This window comes from Eumetopias jubatus, unplaced genomic scaffold, assembly GCF_037043125.1.
Source record: "Eumetopias jubatus isolate StellerSeaLion01/CBP00866 unplaced genomic scaffold, mEumJub1_p1.0 scaffold_15, whole genome shotgun sequence".
In the NCBI taxonomy this organism is placed as follows: Eukaryota; Metazoa; Chordata; class Mammalia; order Carnivora; family Otariidae; genus Eumetopias; species Eumetopias jubatus.
In genome coordinates this window covers 72163759-72186385 of record NW_028274821.1, presented here as the reverse complement: position 1 = coordinate 72186385, position 22627 = coordinate 72163759, and the positions used below count along the sequence as shown (strand labels likewise).

Here is a 22627-nt window from a genome sequence, read left to right as displayed (position 1 = left end):
AAGATTATGAAAACAAAGAATAGGTAGCAAAGTCCACATGCATGTGGTCCAGAAAGCCCAAATTATCTGGTTCTTTACAGAAAATGTTTGCCAACCCATGATCCAGTCCCTAAAAGTGATATTTCATTGCCTCCTAAACAATTAGAGCAAAATTACAAAGTTTAAGGACTCTGTGACTCATAAAACCCAATTTATAGGAAACGTACAATTATAAGTTTAAGGCTTTCATATTTTTCTCAGCTGCAAAATAATCCCTTCAAGCTCCTAAATGAAAGTAATCTTCATCTATTTAATATTCACTTGCTTATTTCTCATTTGGTGGTTGCAGGGGGTGGAAAAGGAAGAGGGGTCATGGAAATAGATGACAGGAGATCAAAAGTAGACAGATTCACTCTTGAGTCTGCAGTTGGCTGGCTCTTGGCTGACCACCTGCTGACTACCTAGTCATGACAGAAAAGTGAAATTTGCTTCAAGTCTGCCACAGTTCTAGGTTCTGAGATGTCATGTTTAATGATGTCATAGAGAAGTTATCTTTCTATTCCAGCTAGAATCCTTTAATGAGAAACCGCTACGGTGAGCCTACTGAACCAAGAGGCAGGTTTCGTCAGCAATTCCCAGTAAATCATGGTTCAGATTATTAAAGACGTGGCAAGTATTTATTTGGCTTCACTGATATTTCAAAAGAGACCACCCTGAGAACAGATTTGATAAACTTTAAGAATGATTTCCTCTGTTAGTATTCCTTCACTGCTCTGTAGCAAGGGGAGATTTTTTTAAGTCTTGCTCTCCTTTTTATTGCTCGCGGGATGGCACTATGTAGAGAGTAGCCAAGGGACAAACTGATCAAAAGGGTTTGGTTCCTCCCTGATTCTCAATTCTTCCTCTGACTCTAGCTGAATCCAGGCCAACTTCTAACACATCCTGTCCTGTACCTGATCCCGCTGATTCTACCTTTAGTTGTACCTGGAACACTCTATGAAAGTAAAAGTCCATATATTTCTCTTCTTCTAGAAAGCAGAAACCTCAGACATGCCTATGCAGTAGGGTAGGAAAAATGACAGTCAATAGTATCAACAATTTCTTAGGTGGTATTTTATAAAGCCATTTTCTATCCATTATCCAGTGTTACTGCCACAAAAAATCTAAATGTATAGCTAGGCTAGGGAGATTTCCTTATTTATAAAGAAGAAATTTGCCTCTAAAAGAGTGGTTAAGGTCCTACACCATTTTGGAGGGAAGTGGACGTGAGAACCCAGACATTCTCATGCTGGGCCCTGTTATAGGAGGCGTGGACCTGGAGGGAAGGGGGAAGGCATAGGGCCTGGGCCTGCCATCCATCAGCATCTTCTGACTTAGACTTCTGATATTTTCCCCAAACACAGCTATATATAAGGTCACAAAAATGAGGCTGACCAGATTGAAAGAAGGCATTGCTGTATAGATTTGCTATAAGAAAATGTTTTAAAATAGCACACATTTGCTAATGTATTTGATACTTCTTTTTTTATTTTCTGGGAATCTCAGAGAATAACCCAGGGTCTCGCTAGCCCGCTGAAACACCCTCTCCGTCTCCTCAGAGACCACTCTTGAGGGCCTGTTGTCTCCTTCATGTCTGTATCCAAATGTCGCCTTCTATTTGAGGTGGACCTTGGCCACCCAGACTACAACTCCAGTCCAGCTCATTTCCTCCCTTTCGGCTTTATCTTTCTCCTTTTTTCTTTATTAGCAATGATCACTAACACACTGCATATTTTACTTATTGATCTTACCATCGGCTTCTGCCTCTAAACATAAGCTCCAAGAAGGCAGGGAAATGTTTTCCTGTTTTTGTTTTTGTTTTTTTTGTACACAGCTGTATCCTAGCAGTGTGTCCATTACTTGGCATAGCATCAGTCTCAATAGGTACTTGTCGAATCAGTATGTATCCTATGGGGGTATTCCCTTCAGAGGACTTAGCCAAGTCAAATTCATGGATCCCACTAGGCCAGTTTACACCCTAGCAACTGCTGAGAAGTAAGGGTGTTGAGGACTTGTGAGGATGGCATCTACTGTATAATTTCAGAAGCAAGTGAGAAATGGAAGCTTGGCATAGCTCTCTTGAGGAGTTGAGTAACCCCCATCCTAGAGGAATATGGGTAAAGAAAGAGAGCATATCTTCCTTAAGTCATCTGTTTCATCTGCTTGAAACTAAACCAAATGGCAGCATAATTGTCAAGATTCCCCTATTACAGAGCATTGTGCCATTTGTATGGACTTAACCCCATCCCTAATTCCAATGATAGACTCTGCTTGACTTGATCTACCTTGAACAACTATCCACCACTACCCTTCACCCCTTATCCTTCATTGGCCAATCTCACTTCTCCTCACTAACCTATCATTACAAACCACCACTTGGTAAATACACTTCTAATCACTTTTTGCAGATTTATGGGTCACTTATACATACTTAGGTAAATATATGTGACCTCAGGGACTTTTAGGAAAAGGGTGTCTCCTGGAGAACGATAGTGGGGGGGTACCTCGTTTAGGTTTTTAAGAACTGAAGTGTCATTTATTCTCTGCAAGGCTTTATGAGATGCAGTGATTATGCATATTTCTTCATTTATGCTCTGGTCTCAGGATGAATTAAAAACATTTTTGAAAGCTGCCGGATGCAAACTTGTGGTGGTTGAATTCTCAGCAAAATGGTGTGGTCCTTGCCAAAGGATGTATCCTCTTGTTCATGTAAGTATCACCTGTATATATTTCCCAGTTTTAGAAGGAATTTTAAATCCCCTAATAATTTTCTCAGTCTTAAAAGTTTGCATTTATGAGCCATATGGAATTATAGTTTTTTGAAGCATCCTGATTATCCTGATGATAATATGCCAAGATATTAAATCATTGTACGCGCACCAGAAGATTAATACTACTTATCTATGGATAATTCTGCAAGGAGCATCAAGATGTGCAAAAGACTACAGTTGTACAGATGAATGGATTATTCATAATAATGACATTTTACCAACGTTCCAGAGTTCAGAACTTCCAAATATTGGAATAGTTTATAGAAAAAATATGATACTTGTTTTTAACTATAATATAAAAGAATAAATTTCTCCCATCCTTCAACCGTATTATCAGATCTTATGTCTTACATATTCTTTCATGTCTTTTCTACTTTATAAAGTATCTTAGTAAAATATTCTAATTAGTTATAATCATAAAATTTTATTTGGGTCTTTTTTTCCATGTACACATTCATTCATCTTTTTGTAGGGTCTCCAGATTATAACTTTAATGTCTATACAGTGTTTCATGTAGTTAATTTCCTTATTGCTCCATTTAAAAGTTTTCACTATTTTATTTATTTTTGGTATCATACGCCACAGATAGAACCTCAGGGCATTTTCATTTGTCCTTATCATGGAGAAGTTTCACACTTATGGTCAATTTTGTGAAATCTATTTCTTCAAATTTAAGGAAGTTTTGATTTCTCTACACAACTGAAAATACTCTGGTTTCTTTTCAGCAAGGTTTCTAACATTTCAATTTCAATTTGAACTTTTTTTTTAATTTAAATGTTTTTTGTTTCCCTGTTCTTTTTTTTTTATGTTCAGTTAGCCAACATATAGTACATCATAAATTTTTGTTGTAGTGTCTTGAATCTACCTGAATTCCTTCTAACTACAGCCACAACCTTTGACAGTGATTTAAAAACAAACCTATATCCAAGTACAGAAATTGGCTACATGACATCTCAATATCCATGCTATGCCTAAAATTCTTGGACTATCCAGAAGAAACATTTTATTATTTCGTGGGCCCCTTTATTCTGACACTGAAAACTTGAAGAAAAAAGTGTTCAGTGTTCAGCTTCCAGAGTATAAATATACTCACATGCCCCAAAGTCAAAGCTGATCAAATTCCAACAGCCAACATGTAACATTTTCAGACAGTGCAATGAAATCTAAGGCTTAGTAACTCCTCCCTTCATACCTTTGCTCTAAAGGCAGTAATAGCTCTGCCACTGTTTTGTCCAGGCTCCTGCAGCTCTTCCTATACCCATTCCTACCTTTATAGATATAGTTAGCCCTTTGGAGATAAACTTCCCCAAATGATCCTAATTTGAATGTGCCATCTGTTTCCTGTTGGAATCCAGATTAATGCAAATATAGTTTTAAAATAAATTTTGGTGCATTCATTCTGAAATACTATCCAGACGTTAAAAAGAATCAAGTAGACCCATATGGAATGGGGACATTGTCTCCAGGACAGTATAGTATTAAGTAAAAAGAGTACAATATAGAAAAATGTATATAGTATGGTCCCATTTATGTAAAACAGACACATACGTGTATGTGTATATAAACACATGTATATATGTACAGAAAAGGGGAACAGAAGGATGCATATCAAAGAAGCTTTTTTTTTTCAACAAAACACTGTAAAATTTGGATTCCTTTATTTTTCTTGTAATGTTTGAACTTTTGTGTGATAATGTATTCAAGTACCATGTGCATAATTTTTTAAAATTCCTAGTACCTAAGGGGCTGGAGAAAAGGCTTTACTTACTCTAGGTCACTTTATTAGTCAGAGATCAAAGCAGGCAACAGAAATCAAATTAAACAGAAAAAAATTTTAATACAAGGAATTAATTGCTTTTAAAATTATTGAAGGACTAGATGAATAGTTTCCATGAATGACTCTCTAAGAACACCACATACCCACCTTTGGGGATCCTGACTTAGCCATAATCAGAAGTGACGGGGGTGCAATGGGAGGCCACCACCACCACCACCGCCCCCCACCCCTGGAGGAAAAAACAAACAAACTGACGATAGAGCAGCAGTTGGGAATCAGAACCAGAATCATGAGGCTCCTGCTGTCACGAGTGCCTCTGGACGTCCAGAGAGCTGATGTCTGGGCACCAGAGCCTGAGTCAGGTTTCTGCTGCTGCCTCCAGCACAAACATTTCCATTACCTACAGTCTTGCTTTCCAGCAGAAACATCCAAAGACAAGAAGAAAGTAGCTGCTGTCTCACTTCTGCCTTCCATGTCTTTCCTGCATGTATCTCATGGGTAAAACCAATTTGCATCCAGAACTCTAGCTGCAAGGGACCCTTTGCCTTCCCTGGCTCTCCAGGAAGGTGGAATGGAAGTTAGCCAGCTAAACTTCTGTAAAAGGACAAGACAGTCAATATTTTCAAGTTTGCGGGCCCTGTGGTCTCTGTGATAACTACTCAGCTTCGCTGTCGTAGTGCAGAAGCATCCAGTGGCAATGCACAAATGAACAGGCAAACCGTGTTCTGTTAAGATTTAATTTACAAGACCATGTGGAGACCTGGCTTTGTTCTACAGGGTGCAATTTGCTGACCCTGGGTGAAGAGGATCACCAGGCATAAAACCCTGAAAAGAGCATTTCTGGGAAAGGAGAAGTTATACATTTGTTGAGAAATTGCATGGTATGATCATGGGAAGACAAATAGTCTGCGAGGCTAACTTACAGTATACACGGTGGGAGTGGTGACAAATGAGCTTCAAATGGAAAGTTGAGGCCAAATCAAGAAGAACCTTATGTTATAATTTCATGAGTTGCTGTAGATAGTTAGAAGAATTTTAAAAAGGGTTTTGCCATGGTCAAATGGAGGTTGTAGAGAATATTTTTAGCCATGCTGTATACAAATGGATTAGAAAGACTGAAGGCAGGTAACCCAAGGTGACAACAATCTCAGTGATAGGTTTTCCAAAACTAGGGCAGTGGTTTTGGAGAAAAAAAGGAAAGATCAAATTCAGGAGATATTTAAGAGTTAAGACCAACAGAATAGGTGACCAAATGGTAGCAGACTACATACGAGGAAGAACAGAGCAGAAGGAAGAGTGGTTGGGTTTGGGAATGGGGTCCTAGGTGGATGGAAAGGGATAATGAGGGAAGGCAATGTCATAGGGGAACCCCAACCTAGCAAAGAACCTGTATCTATCCCATGTATATGTACTACTTGATGCAAAAATAGCAACTGCCATAACCCTATCCATTTCCTGACAGACTTGTGAGGTTCTGAAAATGTCATAAATACAATTAGATGTCCACATAGGTGAAACTCATTCCCATGACTCCTACTAGGGAACATCCATATATCTTCAAACTCTAAAAGTGCAAGTCAGTTGCCCTAGAGTTCGTGGGTGATACCATTTTCCTGCCAGACATAGAGATGCTGCTGACCATAATCAGCTGCTTTTCTGTCTGAAAAATACTCTGAAATCCCAAAGGCTTTTGGGTCTATTATCTAAGAGTTTTCCCCCATTTTCACAACCTTGATGGGTCGCTGAAGAAAGAACTCCCACTTTGGTCACAACCCACAGACAAACAACTGGAGAGAATCCCTACAACAGAACTCTGCACATTTTCACCCAATGGCCCCGTGTCATGCTTCTCCCTGCTTCTCCGTGGGAGCAGCTCCCAGTGCAAGCTCCATCTGTTCCTGTCTCCACTGTCTCTGGACACCTCATACCATCAGAAAGAGGTCCCATTTGAAATAGATCACTGGAAATGCCTGAGATAGGATGTTAAAGCAAACAAATCAAGATGCTATTAAGTGTCCTTAAAGTATGAACACAGCTGTCTGAAAAAAACCCCAAGAGCTGACATTTACCTGCTGCTGCTGCATCCACTACTCCCAGACCCGTTATCAACATCTTTGTCACCATTGCTGCCAAAGATGCTTTCAGAACGAAACAGAAGCAGAAGAGAGTTGCTTCTTTCCTCCTCCCACCTTCTGTTTTCCTGCAAATGCTTCCCATTAGCAGAACCTACATGGAAGACAGCTGACAAAGGATCCTGGAAAGTATAGTTTCAAAATGTAGTAGAGCATGGAAGACGTCAGTGGAAGCAAAGAGCAATTAGGCCAAGGGTCTGCACACATATTTTTGTATCACCTCAGTCATAAGAGCCTCTCAAAAAACCTGGCAAAAGGTGAAGGTAAAAGCGGAGTTTGGGTATTTGGTTCAGAAATCTGTATTTTGAAGACCACTGAAGGCAGGCCCCCACCTCTGGCCACTCCGGGACAAAGCTACTACCTGTCCCTTCACCCTGCAGGGTAAATCTGGACCCACCACACACGTCATGATTTCTTTGCATCCTGTCCTTTCCCAGCTTTGAAACTCTGATCTTCAGTCTGGTTCTTTAGGCTCTCATTGTGCCATTGATCTTTCCTTGACCTTGGTGTCATCCCATATTTGACTTTGGTGCTTCAAGTTCCAGGCAGTAGTGAAATGCCAGAGTGATGCTTAGCTCTCCTGAACAACCTTTTTGTTCATTGTTTGTTTTTGCCAAGAGACAAGTGTGTAATTCTAGTGTGTGATTTAGTATTAACGCTAAGCTAATGGGGAACTTTTATTCCTTTATTTTGAAGGCAATGTCTCTGCAGTACCGAAATGTAATGTTTGCTAATGTGGATGTGGATGATTCTCGGGTAAGAATCTTAAATCCTTCCATGGGGATACATAAAATCCAAATGCAGTGTCATTTACAGCACTGCCTCAGTGATTATATAATCAATTTTAAGTTGATTGGTAGTAAACTTCCTCATAATGTTCTTGTATGTTTTGTATTAATTTTGAAGTATGTGATCAAGTATGTGACTCTCTTGCTGCCCGCTCCCCTCCCATACTATGGCAGACTTCCCAACATTTTTCTCCACTTGCTCTGAGCTCTGCCCCAGAACCCCACTGAGCAGAATTGCTCTATGCAGACAAAACCAGTTGGGTGGTGTTGGGCTCAAGGTGAAAAGTGGTTTTCACCCTTGTAGTAAATTATTAATCAATTTCTCAAGCCCTACTCAATGCATTACAGACATTTTAATATACTTTGCTTTCCTCCTGCTTTATCTTATGCTTTTTGTGGGTTTTTTTAAACATCATAATTCCAAGAAATCCTTCCTTCGTTTCCCTCCCTAGAGCCGCCTTTCCTCACCCCCGTAAAAATAATCAGCCTCAGATCCTCAGTCAAAATGTGCCTTATTAATATACACAAAGTATCTGAAAAATTATCCTTCTTAACATTTGTCCATTTATAACTCAGAAAAAAAACAGTAACAAGTGATCTTTGCATATATTGGATTGAATCTGAGCTTTAGAATATCAAAAAATCTATTATCCACCCATCCTTTAATAGTTTTGTGACTTCTTATCTCCTATAAACTTCAGTTTCTTCATCTGTAAAACAGGGCAAATAATATTTAACAGAATATAAAATGAGATAAAATACATGAGATATATGATATAGTGTCCAGAATATAATAGAAGTTCCATTTCTCCATTTCCTTCAGGCTTCATCAAAGCATGACAGTGTTTAAGTGCCCTTTATGCTGAATCATATATTGTGCATTCAGAATACACCTAGGATCATTAACTCTTTGTCCTTTTTTATATTCACAGAGTTGTGCAACCATCACTATCATCAATTTTAGACCATTTCACCACTCCAACAAAACAAAACAAAACAAAAAACTACTTTTGGAGTTCCAGCAGTCACCCCCTTCTACCCCAACTCTGGGCAACCTTAAGTCTGTGTTCTGTCTATAGATTTGCTTATTCTGAACATTTCGTAGGTGGTCATTTGTGACGAGCTTCTTTCCCTTAGCATGAGTTTTCAAGGTTCCTCCATGTTGTAGCATGTATCAATATTTTATTCCTTTTTATTGCTGAATAATATTCCATCGTATGGCTATGCCACCTTTTATTTAGCCATTCAACTGTTGATGGACATTTGGGTTGTTTGCGCCTTTTGACTTTTATGAGTAATGCTAGTATAAACATGTATGTATATAGTTTCATTTCTCTTGAGTACATATCTAGGGGTGGAATTGTTGAGATATGTTGTGACTCTATGTTTAACTTTTTGAGAAACTGGCAAAATGTTTCCCTAAGCAGCTGCACCATTTTATATTTCCACCAGCAGTGTGTGAGGGTTCTGATTTCTCCACCTCCTCACCAACACATATTATTGTCTGCCTTTTTGATTATAGCTCTTTCCCTTTTAAGGTGAAACAAAATGCACAATTTTCTTTAACAGTAATTTATTTATTAGTTGTCCTTGCTGTGGTCATGAAAATTATAATTTAATGTGTGTATGTGCATATGTGTTATGGGTGGCAGGGGAGAGATTCACCCCATAAAATGATAGGTATATTAGAGAGAAAAGTCCAGTTCTGTTGATCCTGTGGGTGGCTAATTTTCTTTTGACTCTTGAACAAGATGAAAACTGGCATTTGAAAGCAGATTGTAATGGCTTAAAACAATTGGAATTCTGACATACTTTCTTGCCTTTTGGTTCATCTTTCACAAACAGGGGCAGTGAAGGGGGAAGTAGGGCTTAAAAGAAAGAGACACGTAAACTTCACTTAAAATGCAAGACCAGCATTCTTACCCCATGTCTCAAGTGTGCATTATAAAGATACTTTTGCTCTTCCTTATTTTTGCAACGTGCTGTCTCCATATAGGGTTCCACTGGGGTCCCTCTGCAGTCTTTCACAAGTTCTTTTAAATAGAGCTTGTTTAGTCCTTCGGCATCTGTTCTATTTTGGCCTCCATCTCTCAGCCCTCTCCTAGGGCTCTGGGAGGAGAAAGCTCAGGAATTCAGAGAGTACCATTTTCTATTATAACATTCCTGGAAGCTTTGACATTCCTTGGCAAGAGAATCTATCAAGTGTTAGCTGTCCCTGGGCTTTCAGACATGCCTCCTGAGAAGTCACCAAGTGCCGGGTTCAGTATAGAGAGAGGATACCAAAATTGTGACTTCATGCCATTTCTTTCCTTTCCCAGGAGTTGGCCCAAACTTATCATATCAAAGCAGTCCCCACATTTCAGATGTTCAAGCAGGCCCAGAAGGTATGTTTCCATGGTAACTGGCAGAGTTCAATTATAGAATCATCAGAATCTAAAAAAAGACCTGGGGGTATCCAGGACGGGTGAAACAACTGCATTTATTTTTAATATTTAGCAATGGAATTCTTAGTTTCTGAACTTCCCATATAGGCAAGGAGTACCAAAAAATGCAAGAATTATAATCTCCACATTCAGACTATCTGAGATATCCAAATCCATAAGAAATATCTCACTATTGTCCCTATCTTGTCCCATCAAAAAAGAATCTTACAGAAAAGGACATGATGAAATTCTCACACAAATGTATACAATTGTTAGCCACGCTTGGGGAAATAGTGATCAAAAACAATCACAAGGCAGTATAACCTAGTGGTTGAGCATGCAGGCTCTGGATTCAGGTTTCCGTGGTTCAAATACCTGTTCTACCACTTCCTAGTACTTTACTTAAAAACCTCTTTGATCTCAGTTTCCTTATCTGTAAAAACAAAGATCATAAGTTTTCCCCCTCACAGGGTGTTGGGAGCATTAAATGAATTAACATGACTCAAGTTTGTAGACCCATCCTGACACACATTAAGTGCTGAGCACATTAAGTTGTTATCACAAAGATATTAATGAAATAAGATGTCTAAGATACTTCATGTGTGATGAAACTAGGAATTCCACATATGGCTGGGAGCACGGAAAATTGTTCATACCTTATGACAAGTGGCTTTGCAACATGCTTAAGAGGAACAAATTGTTTATTCCCTTTCACACAATTATCCGTTCTTGGGAAATTTGCTACAGAAATACCTCAAGGAAAAATAAGCAGCTAAGTGTATAGTAATTGTAGCATTACTTCTAATAAAATATGAAAGCAAGCTAAATGTCTTTTCTAGTAGAACTGCTAGGTGATTTGTGATACATCTAGTGTGCAATTAAAAGTGTAAAGAAGAACGTATGTGAAGCAAAAATATTCAGGCTTAAACTTTGTGAAGATTGTGTCTACAACATAACAAATGAAAGCAGTTGATAGGCTAGCTATTTCATTTTCAGCTTCTATTTGTTGGGTATTTGCTGTAACATAATTGGTGCAATAGATATAAATAATTCTTCAAAAAGAATTAATACTACCTGTTCCCTCTCGAGTGTTTCCTTGAAAATTGAACCTATTGAGCATATGCACCCTCAACTCCCCACCCCCCACATATCAAATTGTTCATGTGTTATATTTTATCTTCTCTTCCATCTCAGAATTCAGAATGCTTCCTTCTTTTGAAATGGATTTCATCCATTGTACCTTTTTTTTATTATGTTATGTTATTCACCATACATTACATCATTAGTTTTTTATGTAGTGTTCCATGATTCATTGTTTGCATATAACACCCAGTGCTCCATGCAGAACGTGCCCTCTTTAATACCCATCACCAGGCTAACCCACCGCCCCACCCCCCTCCCCTCTAGAACCCTCAGTTTGTTTTTTAGAGTCCATAGTCTCTCATGGTTCATCTCCCCCTCCGATTTCCCCCCCTTCATGGCTGGGTGATAGACATTGGAGAGGGTATGTGCTATGGTGGGCTCTGTGAATTGTGTAAGACTGTTGAATCACAGACCTGTACCTCTGAAACAAATAATACATTATATGTTAAAAAAAAAAAAAGAAGAAGAAGAAGAAGAAGAAGATCATCCATTGTACCTTGATTGCATTCCCTCCCTTATGCTCCAGGCCTCGATCGATCAACCATCTTCTTTCAGACCTGGTGTTTGGACACTCACTTTTGCTACCAACTGCCATTCTTCATTCTCTATCAAGAGTTCTTTGGTTTTCCTCCAGGGAACCATGCCCTTTCCCATTCTTGGTCCATGTGCTTCCTTAGGGCTCCATCCAGGCCTGGACCTACGAGTGAACTCCATCCCCATCAAGAATGGGCCCTTGACTCTGGTCAAGCCAATCCAAGCCCAACCGGAGCTAATTCTAAGACTTGGCTTAAGCAGCTAGGTAAAAGCCTTCTCTTTTGATTTCACTGGATTTGAACTTGGGAAGATATGAGGCTGATGATACTACAACTAGCTTGCCACCACAGGGATCCTGAAAAAGAAGCCACCATAGAGCAAAAAAGCAAAGTCAAACCAGGAAATACCAGGAGTGTTGACTGAACCCTGAATCTATCCATGCCTGAAGCCTGAACTACCCCCACAGATTCTTTAGTTCTGCAAACCTGGGGTTGCTTTTGCTGTTACTTGCAACCAAAACATTTCTAATGACAAAATTAATGCTCTCTCAGACTACTCTCCTTCATTTCATGATCTAGCTCTTGAAAAAGTAGAATATACTTATTGCCTTCAGTTCTCATTTTCCACTTACTCCTTCATCTGCTCTTTTAAAAGTCACCAAGGGTCTTCCAGCACCTAATTCAAATAGCCATTTCTCAATCCTGTATTCCTTGGTTATACAAAAGCACCATTAACTAATGAGCTTCTATATCCTGAAAACTTCCTTTTTGGCATCTATCCCTGATCCTTTCCCCCAGCTCTCCTCTAGCTTGTCTCCTGCTGTCCTGAAATATGAGTGTTTTCCAAGGTTCTCTCTTTTCCCCATTCTACTTCTTCTCCTCTAGTAATTTCATCCCTATGTATAGTTCCAGCTCTAACTACCTTTAACATAAACAAGTGCAATAGCCCTCCTTACCCCCAAGTTCACACCATAGCTCTGTTCTCTTTTCTAAATAGATCCTGGCACGGCTCCACGTATGTCATTACCTTATTTAAAATTGGATCCCTCTTCTCCTCCATTGTCTTCAGAATCAAGACTAAATCCTCATACTCGAGTCTGGCATTCAAAATTTCTCCACAATTTTGTCCCATTCTACTTTTCCAAGCCCATTTCGGTTTGACTCAGGCCTTAACTTCATGTATTTTTTCTCATATTATTCCAAGCACCTGGAGGAGTTCCTGTCAGTGTCTAGAAGAATCCCCCGGGTTAGAAAATACTCCTTTTGTGTTTGACTTGTGAGCGAATGAACAAATGAAAGAGTAAAAGAAAGCTGCTGTCTTTGGCCGACCTCCCACCACCAGCTCTGCCTCTCCTCCTTATTCTGTTCCCATGCCCATCTAACTCAGGGAGGGTTTCTCTTCTGCTCAGAACAGCTCTCTGCTTTCATCTCCTCTGCAGATGATATTGCTTAAGGCCTGCCGCAACCCAACAGTTTGTTCTCCATTTTATTAAACAAAACTTGGAGCGCTCAACTACTGTGTGTCTAGGCTCTTGAGCAAATCCATAGCTATGCTTTTGAGGAAGAGCTTGGCCCTGCTTGGCCTCAGTTCTATATGGAGGTGGAGGAACTCTCAGTGGTGAGTGGGGTGACCTCTTGCATCCAATTATTTCTGAACAGGTTTCTACAGGATATGGATCCCTTTGGAATGGATGGAAAAAAAATGCCTGTATTCTAGGCATTCAGAAGGATCTGAAATTTGAATTTTATGCCAGTTAGCTAATGGAAAATAAAATTAACTGAATTGATGACATTATTCATTAAGCTGATCTACCTCTCTATATTCTAATTCTAGAGTCAGCCAGCCAGCCAGCATCTGATTATAACATGGCTACACATGTCCTGATAAATGTTCTTGAGAACTCAGTGTCTCATTGAATATTCCCAACTTAGCATCCTGGTTATGGAGTTTTTTAAAAAACAACAACTACTTGAGATCATTTCTGTCATAATATTACAAATAAGTCTACTTCTAAACTTTGTATGTGTAATCGTATCTCCAGAAAGACTCATACTTGGATCAATTTAGACATCATTTGAAAACTTGCAAAGATTTGCAATGCTGGCTTCCACTTGACAGAGAATATCTATCTCCTGTGCAAGAGACAACAGCAAAATTATGGGGGCAGGAGATCCTAAACAGACGGTACTACAAATCTCTTTACCTTTTCACTTTACCTTTCCCCAGCATTTGGTATCTGAGATCCGTATAGGGCTTCTGGAGGGCCCCCCAACTCTTCCATTGCATCCAGAGCTGCAGTCAAAACCTGAGACCTCTGAAATGCCCCCCAGGTTCTATCTTGCAATGATCTGCACAGGAAAATCACTGGACCCAGAGAAAATTGGGGATAGCTGTGCAAAAGGACCAGTCTATGTGAATTTCCCTCCTCTCTCAATAGAATTGATTAGGAAATCTGCCAATGACATTCATTGTTCTCATTGGGGTAGAAAAAAATTAAATTCACTTCTTTGAGACCACTTCCGTCTCTCTTTCATCTGGGACAGCAGAGCTGAAAATTGACTTAAGAAAGCAATTAAGTAGTATTTATCTAGTATTAAAAAAAAAAAAACCTAGAATCCAGTTTCTATTAAGGGATGTTATAAGAAATATGCTCACATTTCTGGTAAAACATCTGGCAAAGAACCACGATCCATTATGCCTTTTAAAATATACATTGTATAAAAAGCCCTGTGATAATTCCTCATAGAACAGAATTAGGAGAATATTTGCTGTCCTCAAAAATATGATCTACTCCCTTGCATTAGATCAGAAGGCTTAGGGAATCCCTTGGGTTTCTCTTTTTTCCATTGCTGCCAATAATCTCAAGATTACTTCCTTTACTCAAACACACTAGCCTCCCTTATCTGCAGTTACCTGGCATTCCCTAATTGCCATCTCCATACTGAATCATACTTGACTGGTTTTGTTACTTTATCTTGTTCTTGATTCTAGCTCATTTCAAATATTTTCAAAATACACAAAATATAAACAAATAAAACTTTAAAAAACTGGAACAAATAAAGCTGTATAACAGTGACTCAGGGTCATGGTGGATAATGGGCATTACTTGATGCTGGAAGTTTTCATGCAGATTTGGATGGCCACCTAGCAGGGTTGCGCTGTAAACACCAGTTATTTCACAGTGTTGGGGCATAGGACAATGAAAGCAAATTCTAGGTAATAAGGTGGGGTTGTTCTTCCTGCTGTATTCCTTCGTTTTTTCACCTGGGACAGCACATCCTGTTCCAGTAAGATTGACTATGGTTAAAAAAAAAAAAAAATCTGCGGTGTCTTTCAGATGGGCTATCCAAAACCTTAACTGATTTTTTTAACCAAAATATTATACTGTATTCTATTATACATAGAAAAATACATAAATTACAATGTGCATATAATACTAGTTATTCATTGAGTCTCTGAAGCCCATCTGTAGATCCCCTGCGTTAATAACATTGATTCCAGACTGAAGTTGACATATGTCAATGGAATAGCAGAAAGGAAGAGTAACAAAGATTTAGCAACTCAACAGTGAATCATGGAACACTACATCAAAAACTAATGATGTAATGTATGGTGATTAACATAACAATAAAACTTAAAAAAATAAATGTATATAATAAACATATATAATTTGCAGACCAATTATAATATATATAAATATAATATATATAATTGGTCTGCAAAGGTTTCTAGTCCTGACATTGTCTTGTAGGAAGACTTAGCTACTGTCCTTAGCTGTTAAAGAAAAAACACTATACTGTACACCTGAAAGTAATATAACACTGTATGTTAACTATACTGGAATTAAAATAAAAAACAAAACAAAACAAAAAAGATTTAGCAACTCATGGTCAACTGCTTAAACATGGGCCAACATCAGAAATTGGTTCCATCTTTCATTCTTTGATATGAATAAATGGCTTCTCAAAGCACTTTAATCTACTCATAAGAGTGATGGGATATAGGTGCATAGATGCTGATAAGTGAGTTATTTACAAATGAATAATTCAGAAGAACTGAGGGTTCCTATGCTCACATCGAGTGGGAGGAAGTGCCTGCCCCTTTGCTTGTGAACAGCAGGGTCATAGAAGTCATTTCCAACAAGCTCCCTCCTTCAAGTAGGTACAGAGATGAAAAGAATCCCCAAGGGGCAGCACCATTGTGTGCTCCAGAGGACAGGATTGGTGTCTTCAAGAGCTAGTCAGGGAAAATAAATGAGACAATAGGAAGTGAGGAGATGGTGGTCCTTGGAGAATCACCCTCCCAAATGCTCACCGTTCAAGTTCATAAGAAACAGTGCTTGACCCACTGCCCAAAAGAGTGTCTGTGGCTAGTTTTTGCTGTCTCTGGATTCAGACAGCTGTGGGTTGAACCCCAGGTCTGCCTTTTATTAGTGGGTGACCTTGGGAATGTGCCTTCACCACCTTGAGTTCAGTTCTTTCTCTATGAAATAGGGACTAGATCATGTATCTTTGAACTGTTGTCATGAAAATTTGTGATAATGTATATAAAGTGCTTTAGCACTGGACTTGGTACATATTATAAAATAAGGTTATTGCTAGAGCCCCAGAATCTCTCTGTGCTCCTATCTCCCTGAAAATCTATGAATAAATAGGAACTTGGAAACAGTGGTTAGGAGAGACCTCTAAAACTCTTTGAATAACTACAATACCCATTTAAGATAAGTCATCTTAGCATTCAAGAGTTACCTACCAGGGATATTCAAACTGTTAAGGATGGTGTTAGACACAGAGTGGTTCCACCTGAGGGAAAATAAAAGCACTCTCCCATAGTGTTCAGGTCCAAAACGGAGTTACATGTCAGCCCCATAAGCAGCTGATACATTGGCAGAGATTAATTGACTGGAAGGGGCAAGAACTAAGTGAGATGGAAGGAAGGTGAGAGAGATGGGTAGCAAACATTTATCACCATTTAGCACCATTTACCACCATTGCTAAAGATACAGGGCAGGGATTATGGTGAGGCAAGTGAGGCAGGAGATTGCAAGTATAGGGTGGAATCCTGTCTTTATTTGAATTTTTGATATTTTGTTTATGATGGATTTTTGCATTAATGTTTAACTTTTAAAATATTTATTAAAGTATTATTTATCTTGATTACTGAGTTCTGGGAACCCCTTAAATTTTACATCCCCCTCCTAGCCCTGGCCTCTAAATTTTAAATCATTCATTTAGCGATTGGCTGGAAGGACTTAAAGATTCAATAGCAGGTTATACTTCTAGCTAAGATTTATTACAACAGAAAATACAGAGCAAAAGCATCAGGAAAAAGATAAGCATTGGTAGAGTCCAGAAAGGTCAGCACAAGCTTCTGATGTTCTTCCTTGGCTAGAGACACATAGGAGCGCTCTGTTTCTTTCTCTAGTAGTGAACTTCAAGGACATCTGTGGAATGTTTCTGCCTAGGGATGCTCTTTTGAAGCTCAGGGTCTGAGGCCTTTATGGGGGCCTGGTCACGTAGACATATCTTGCTAGGCAACGATTGCTACACAGCCAACTATGACAATGGAGACTAGGACCCCAACAATAAAACCAGGTGCCCATCATTAATATTGATGTTTATGCCAAGCAAGCCAGTGTGGCTTGGTCCATCACTCCAGGTATATATAACAAAATCATCAATCATTAATACAAAGAACACTTTGGTGGGGGAGGGGACCCATTCTCTGGGGGGTTGATGACGGATCAATCATGGTTTCCTTGGAGACAAGCAAGAGATAAGGAACCAGACCTGCTGTGTTAACTCTTCTCACACAGAGTCATGTGGAAAATTGTAAGTAGCCGTAGCGTTAAATTGTGCTATTTACAGAACATGGCTTGGACTCATGTCAGCAGACTTCCTATGATTCCCTTGAAGCATAGACTTTGAGATGACCCACCTAAGGGAGAATCTTGGGCTGCAGAGGAGAAACTTACCCACCTAGGTGAAGGAGATATTGCTGCTTTTCACAACTGTCATACTCCAAAAGTGAGGAGACAGGGAGATGATGGCCTTCCAGTCTTACCTGAGGCCTACTTCAGATGTGCTTTCCAGAAAAAGAAAAACAGTGGGAGGAGAGCAGACCTGTCCCTTGGGCAGAGCACCCCCAAAAAGGCAGAGGATAATCATAAACTCATTCCTTTGTTTAGTCTCCACTTATATGCTCACCTCAACCTGGGGAGAAGTCAATGAAGGGATTTCCAGTATTGGACAGTTGAGCAGATTTTCCAATGGGAACATGAGAACAGGAGTATAGGTCATTGAAGGGAATGGCTCCGGAACCATTATTATCCCCGTGAACAAATTTTCATCCCATACTTCTAGTAATGGGCAGAAAGACATCTCTTCCTGCCAGAGTCCAGAATCACTTTTCCTAATTCTCAGTGTGGCATAGGATAAATTCCCACAACATTAGATTCATGCTCCTTTCCCCCTTCAACAAAAAACCATATTGTACTGAGTGATGAGCTCTTAGGCAGCTTCACGTGTATGCTCAACACCTTCAATTGATGACAGTAGACTAAGGATGGCAGTAGACTAAAGCTTGGCAAACTGTGGCCCCAGGGCCAAATCTGACCCTCCACCAGTTTTTTGTAAATAAAGTTTTACTGGAACACAGTCATGTCCATCTGTTTAAATATTGTCTTTGGCTCCTCTCACACTACTATAGCAGATCTGAGTAGTTTCAACACACAGCATATGGCCTGCAAAGCCTAAAACGGGTATTGGGCCCTTGCAAAAAAAGTTTGTCAACCCCTAACATGGAAAGAGAAAAGCACCTTAGTCAATATTTATGTCGCTAGTGCTTAAAATAAGCATGTAGCCAGAGTTTCTAAATTACAGCTATAAGAAAATGAAAGCAAATTAATGTTTTACTGAAATCTCATTATTGGAACCAATTGGGAAGAAGGCCAGTGTAGCTTAGAAAAAAAATAGATAATGGATTGCTTTCATACGCTTTTTTCCTGAATCCAAATGCGTATAAATTCAAGCTGTTTGAAACAGACTGTTTCTGAGAGGCCCTGCCCTCTCGGTTTGATTTTGCTAAAGTCCGAAAACCACAGTTGAGCTGCTTGCATTTGTAAGGCCTGCCCTGCAACGTGTTGTGAAAGTCCAGGGGGAAGTGTGCAAACACCTGCAGTGTGATGCAGATGGTTCTGGGCAAGGCATGGGTCTGGTTGAATCAGAGAAGGAATCCAAGATGGGATCAAAAACTAATCAACACTGTCCAGCTCTCAGCAGGTGGGGGTACTTTTCAGTGTTCTCTTGTTGGACATATTCCTCCCATCTCATTAATAAGATTTAATGCCTTAGCAAACCCTTTGTAAAGAAGAAAAGGAACATCATAATATTACAGCTTCTAAAATTATATTGTATGTTCAAACATTGCTACAGCTTTCTCCCAAAAAAGTGTCTTGTGTTGGTTGGTTGTTTGGGCTCTTTTGTTTGTGTTGTTATTATTGCTTTGAGGATTTTGTTGTTGTTTTTAACTCAGTAAAGCAGTCTGGAAAATTGGCAAGCTTTCATTCAGCTGGTCCAAACCTAACTTCAGTATTCACTTAACCACATTGCCTATCAACTGTCCAAAGTATTTTAATTATTCTATGAATGCATCATTAGACTCCTTAATTGATACTCTCAGAAGTCCATTTGTTAGGAAGGGACCCCCGTCTCTAGACCTTTTGCATTTTCTCAGTAACAGTAATATACTTTTTGCAGGTGATTGAATGTCTTTGGCATAAAAAAAAAAATGCTGCTGGTTGGACCTGGGTGATAGGTAAATGGGGGGGGGGGTTGGGAGTCACTTTATTATTCTCTTTCTGTGTATGTGTTTGAAAATGTTCATAATGAGGGGTGCCTGGCTGGCTCAGTCAGTGGAGTGTGTGACTCTTGATCTTGGGGTTGTGAGTTAGAGCCCCACATTGGGCATGGAGATTACTTAAAAATAAAATCCTTTTTTAAAGTTCATAATGAAAGATTTTTTAAGTGACTATTGGACATAGGTGGTTCTATAATGCATGGATAGCCCCCCCCCGACCCGTATCCCATTGGGCTCTGCAAACTGGAGCTCGCCATTTTCATTAGCAGTCATTATGGGGGTGGCCGCACTGCTTAAACTGAAGGCACTGAGGAGAGAGAAGTAAACATTGCTTCCCTCATAGTGGTGCATGCCTTTGAGAGATAGAGCGAAACATTCAGATTCAAATGAGAAAACATTTTGAGCAGAAATTATATGCTAGTTTCCTTGCATATATATCTCTCTTCAAAAGAAAGCAACTTATGTAATAAGCTCTTATCACTAAGCTGCTCCTCATTCATTGACTACATATATGAAGCTCCTGTGTACAAAGCCCCATGCTAGACAGGGAGACACGTACCATTTGCTTTTGGCAAACTGGACAAAAAATAAAATAGATAACACCTGGTCTCTGAAACCTAACACTACCCAGAGTCTTGGACCTGTACTTCAGTGGCCAGAAATCACCTCAGCTCAGCTCACTTCAGGCCTAAAATCATTAACAGAGCATCTGCTCTGTACAAGGTTCCTAGCTAGATACTAAAAGTATGGAGGGAAAAAAATGAGACAGAGTCCCCGTCTTTGGTCAGATGCAGAAGACGATGTAACAAAATCAACTCTTGAGTAGTGGAATGCCCGAGTTCTGTGAGATTACAGAGACTTCATGAGTTAAATCTTGAAGGATGGTTAAGACTAACAGCTGAGAAAGAAGGGAACGAGTGAGAGTTACACAACAGCGTGGGTATGTATCAGGACTTTTTTGATAACAATACGATAGTATGAAATTATCACTAGAATATGAACTCCAGAGGGGATTTTTGTCTGGCACATTTACAATGTCTGGCTCATAGTAGACACTTATTAAATATTTATTCAATTAAATAAATAAGTGAATCCAATTATGTGTTGCTAGAAGTCAGAGTTTCAGGTGGAGGACAGTGAGGTAGACAGGACAAAATCAAGGAATCCCCGTAAGGACCTTGGATTTTATGGTGGTGGATAAACACTGAAGAATTTTACAAAGACTAGATTTGTGTTTTTGATCTTCAAGGAGAAAGAGAACTAAAGGACATAAGACTGAAGACAGACAAGTCACACGCTGTTGCTTAAGTTCAAGGGAAAGTTGATGAGGTAAAATCCATGAAATTCGGTGACAAATTTAATGTCCCCTAAAGCCACCAGAATGGCTAACACGGTAAAGAATGGGCAATACAAAGTCTTGTCGAGCATATGGAGCATAGAGAGCACCCAGAACATTCATCCTCTGCTGGTGGAATATAAATTGATAAAATCACCTTGGAAAACTGTTGGCCAAATCTGGTCATTCAGGTGGCCAAGCCCTGCCTATGTTCATGCCAGGGGTTCTTGTCTTCGTACCTGCCATGGGCTCAGAGGATTATGAAACTCCCTTCATGCCTATAGACACCATCCAGCTGCCACCCGACTCATAGAAATGAAACACTTTGTAAATCCTTTCTGACACCTTCCTCCCCGGCAGCCAATGCCATGAGAACTATTTATAGAGGAAATGGGTACAAACCAGGCAACCCAGATAAATCATGAAATTCTGCACCCACACTTAGGTAACCCTATTCTCAAGACTCAAAAGAGCAATTTGCTGTAATGGAAGTGGATTCATGGGCGAGCCGGTAAGTGAAATGGGATCAAGATGGAGTCAGAAGTCTGGTCTGTACTTTCAAGAAATAGAATGAACCATGATGCCCACAGGCAGCACCCAGATAGAATGCTGCTGCCTGGGGAAGCAGAATCATTAGAAGCAGGGATAGTTTCTTCTCTGCTATACACTGAGCATTGAAGTTGTTCTAGAACTTTCCAATCCCTGTCCCAAAGTCCTAACACCATTTCTGGCTGCTGAAACCTCCCTCACTGGAAACTCAAATCTTCAGCTAATCCCATCCTCAGTTTACCCAAATTCTACCTTCTCTACAAGCACATCATACAATTGGTACTAAAGTGATAATGCATGGTAAGAGTCTTAAACTTCCATATTTCATCAAATATAAGCTGCCCATTGACAGAGGCACCCTTATGTTACATACGACTGAAAAGTGTTCCAAATAAAATATACCACCCACTATGAGATACATCCTGAGTCAGAGATGTGACAATATGAAAAGAATATGTGCTTCTTAGAATCAGTTGGTTATAATACTGTTACCTGTGCAAACGTCAGGGCATGGGAAATCACGTCTCATTTGATTTCAGGAAATCATGTGTATGAATTAACAAGTCCTTAAGACCAATGTAATGTATAAAGGCTCTGAAAGGTTTCAATGATTGAGTTTTCTCATTTCTAACACATTATATGTTTTAGATCTCAGTTTAGAAGACTGTTAAGGAGAATTATATAAATCTGGCAAAACGTTAGCATAAACAATTTTGAAAAGGTGCCAAATAATTGAAACATCATGAGTTTAATGTGTTAGATGTGTATTTATATTTTAAGTATCTTTCAGACAATGGAAATGAGTAGAGGATAATTTAACAGGAACAAAACTCCTCAAAGCTTTAATGTCTGCAAATATTTAAACCAATACATATTTCCCCTTGTGTATTTGTGAACAGATTTTTGAATTTTGTGGAGCTGATGCTCAAAAATTGGAAGCAAAGATTCGAGAACTAATGTAAGCCGATCTCCGAGATAAAATACACTTGCAACATTTTAAAAGGCCGTGGCTTGGTGTGTTTGCATTTTTATTTGCAGCGAATATCGTTAATGCTCCATTCATTGGTCTTCCTCCTAATGCTTTACAGGTTGAATTCCACCTTTTTGCAGTCTCACTGCAAAATTGCCTTAAGCTCTTGTGGTATCAGAGAATGTATCACTCCCATTCTCTAACTTAGCCTTTCCACTTTCCATGCACATCTCTTAGGCAATGTTTTTATGACCTCCACAACAGAGGCCCCTGCATAGCTAAATAATACCATGCCATTAAGAGGGCTTTCCAGAGATTGCCAAAGATGG

The 22627-nt window shown here is 39.4% G+C and overlaps 1 protein-coding gene across 2 annotated transcripts; it reads left to right on the top strand.

Moving 5' to 3' along the window:
- The first annotated feature begins 624 nt into the window (after window positions 1-624).
- On the top strand, window positions 625-22290 carry TXNDC8 (thioredoxin domain containing 8). 2 transcript variants are annotated; one of them, XM_088019005.1, is made up of 6 exons: window positions 625-648; window positions 2623-2727; window positions 7395-7454; window positions 9805-9870; window positions 21225-21290; window positions 22228-22290. In XM_088019005.1, exons 1-6 carry the CDS (start codon window positions 625-627, stop codon window positions 22288-22290), a joined length of 384 nt encoding a protein of 127 aa, XP_087875131.1. The 2 variants fall into 2 exon arrangements, with proteins under 2 accessions (XP_087875131.1, XP_027964450.1); XM_028108649.1 differs by lacking the exon at window positions 21225-21290.
- The last annotated feature ends 337 nt before the right edge of the window (window positions 22291-22627 follow it).

Excerpts from the sequence above, each read along its gene's own strand:
- TXNDC8 (XM_088019005.1), top strand. The coding sequence starts at position 625 with ATGGTTCAGATTATTAAAGACGTG. Across the intron at positions 2,728-7,394 it reads GGATGTATCCTCTTGTTCAT|GCAATGTCTCTGCAGTACCG; the intron begins GTAAGTATCACC and ends TTTATTTTGAAG. Across the intron at positions 9,871-21,224 it reads TGTTCAAGCAGGCCCAGAAG|GTAACCCTATTCTCAAGACT; the intron begins GTATGTTTCCAT and ends ACCCACACTTAG.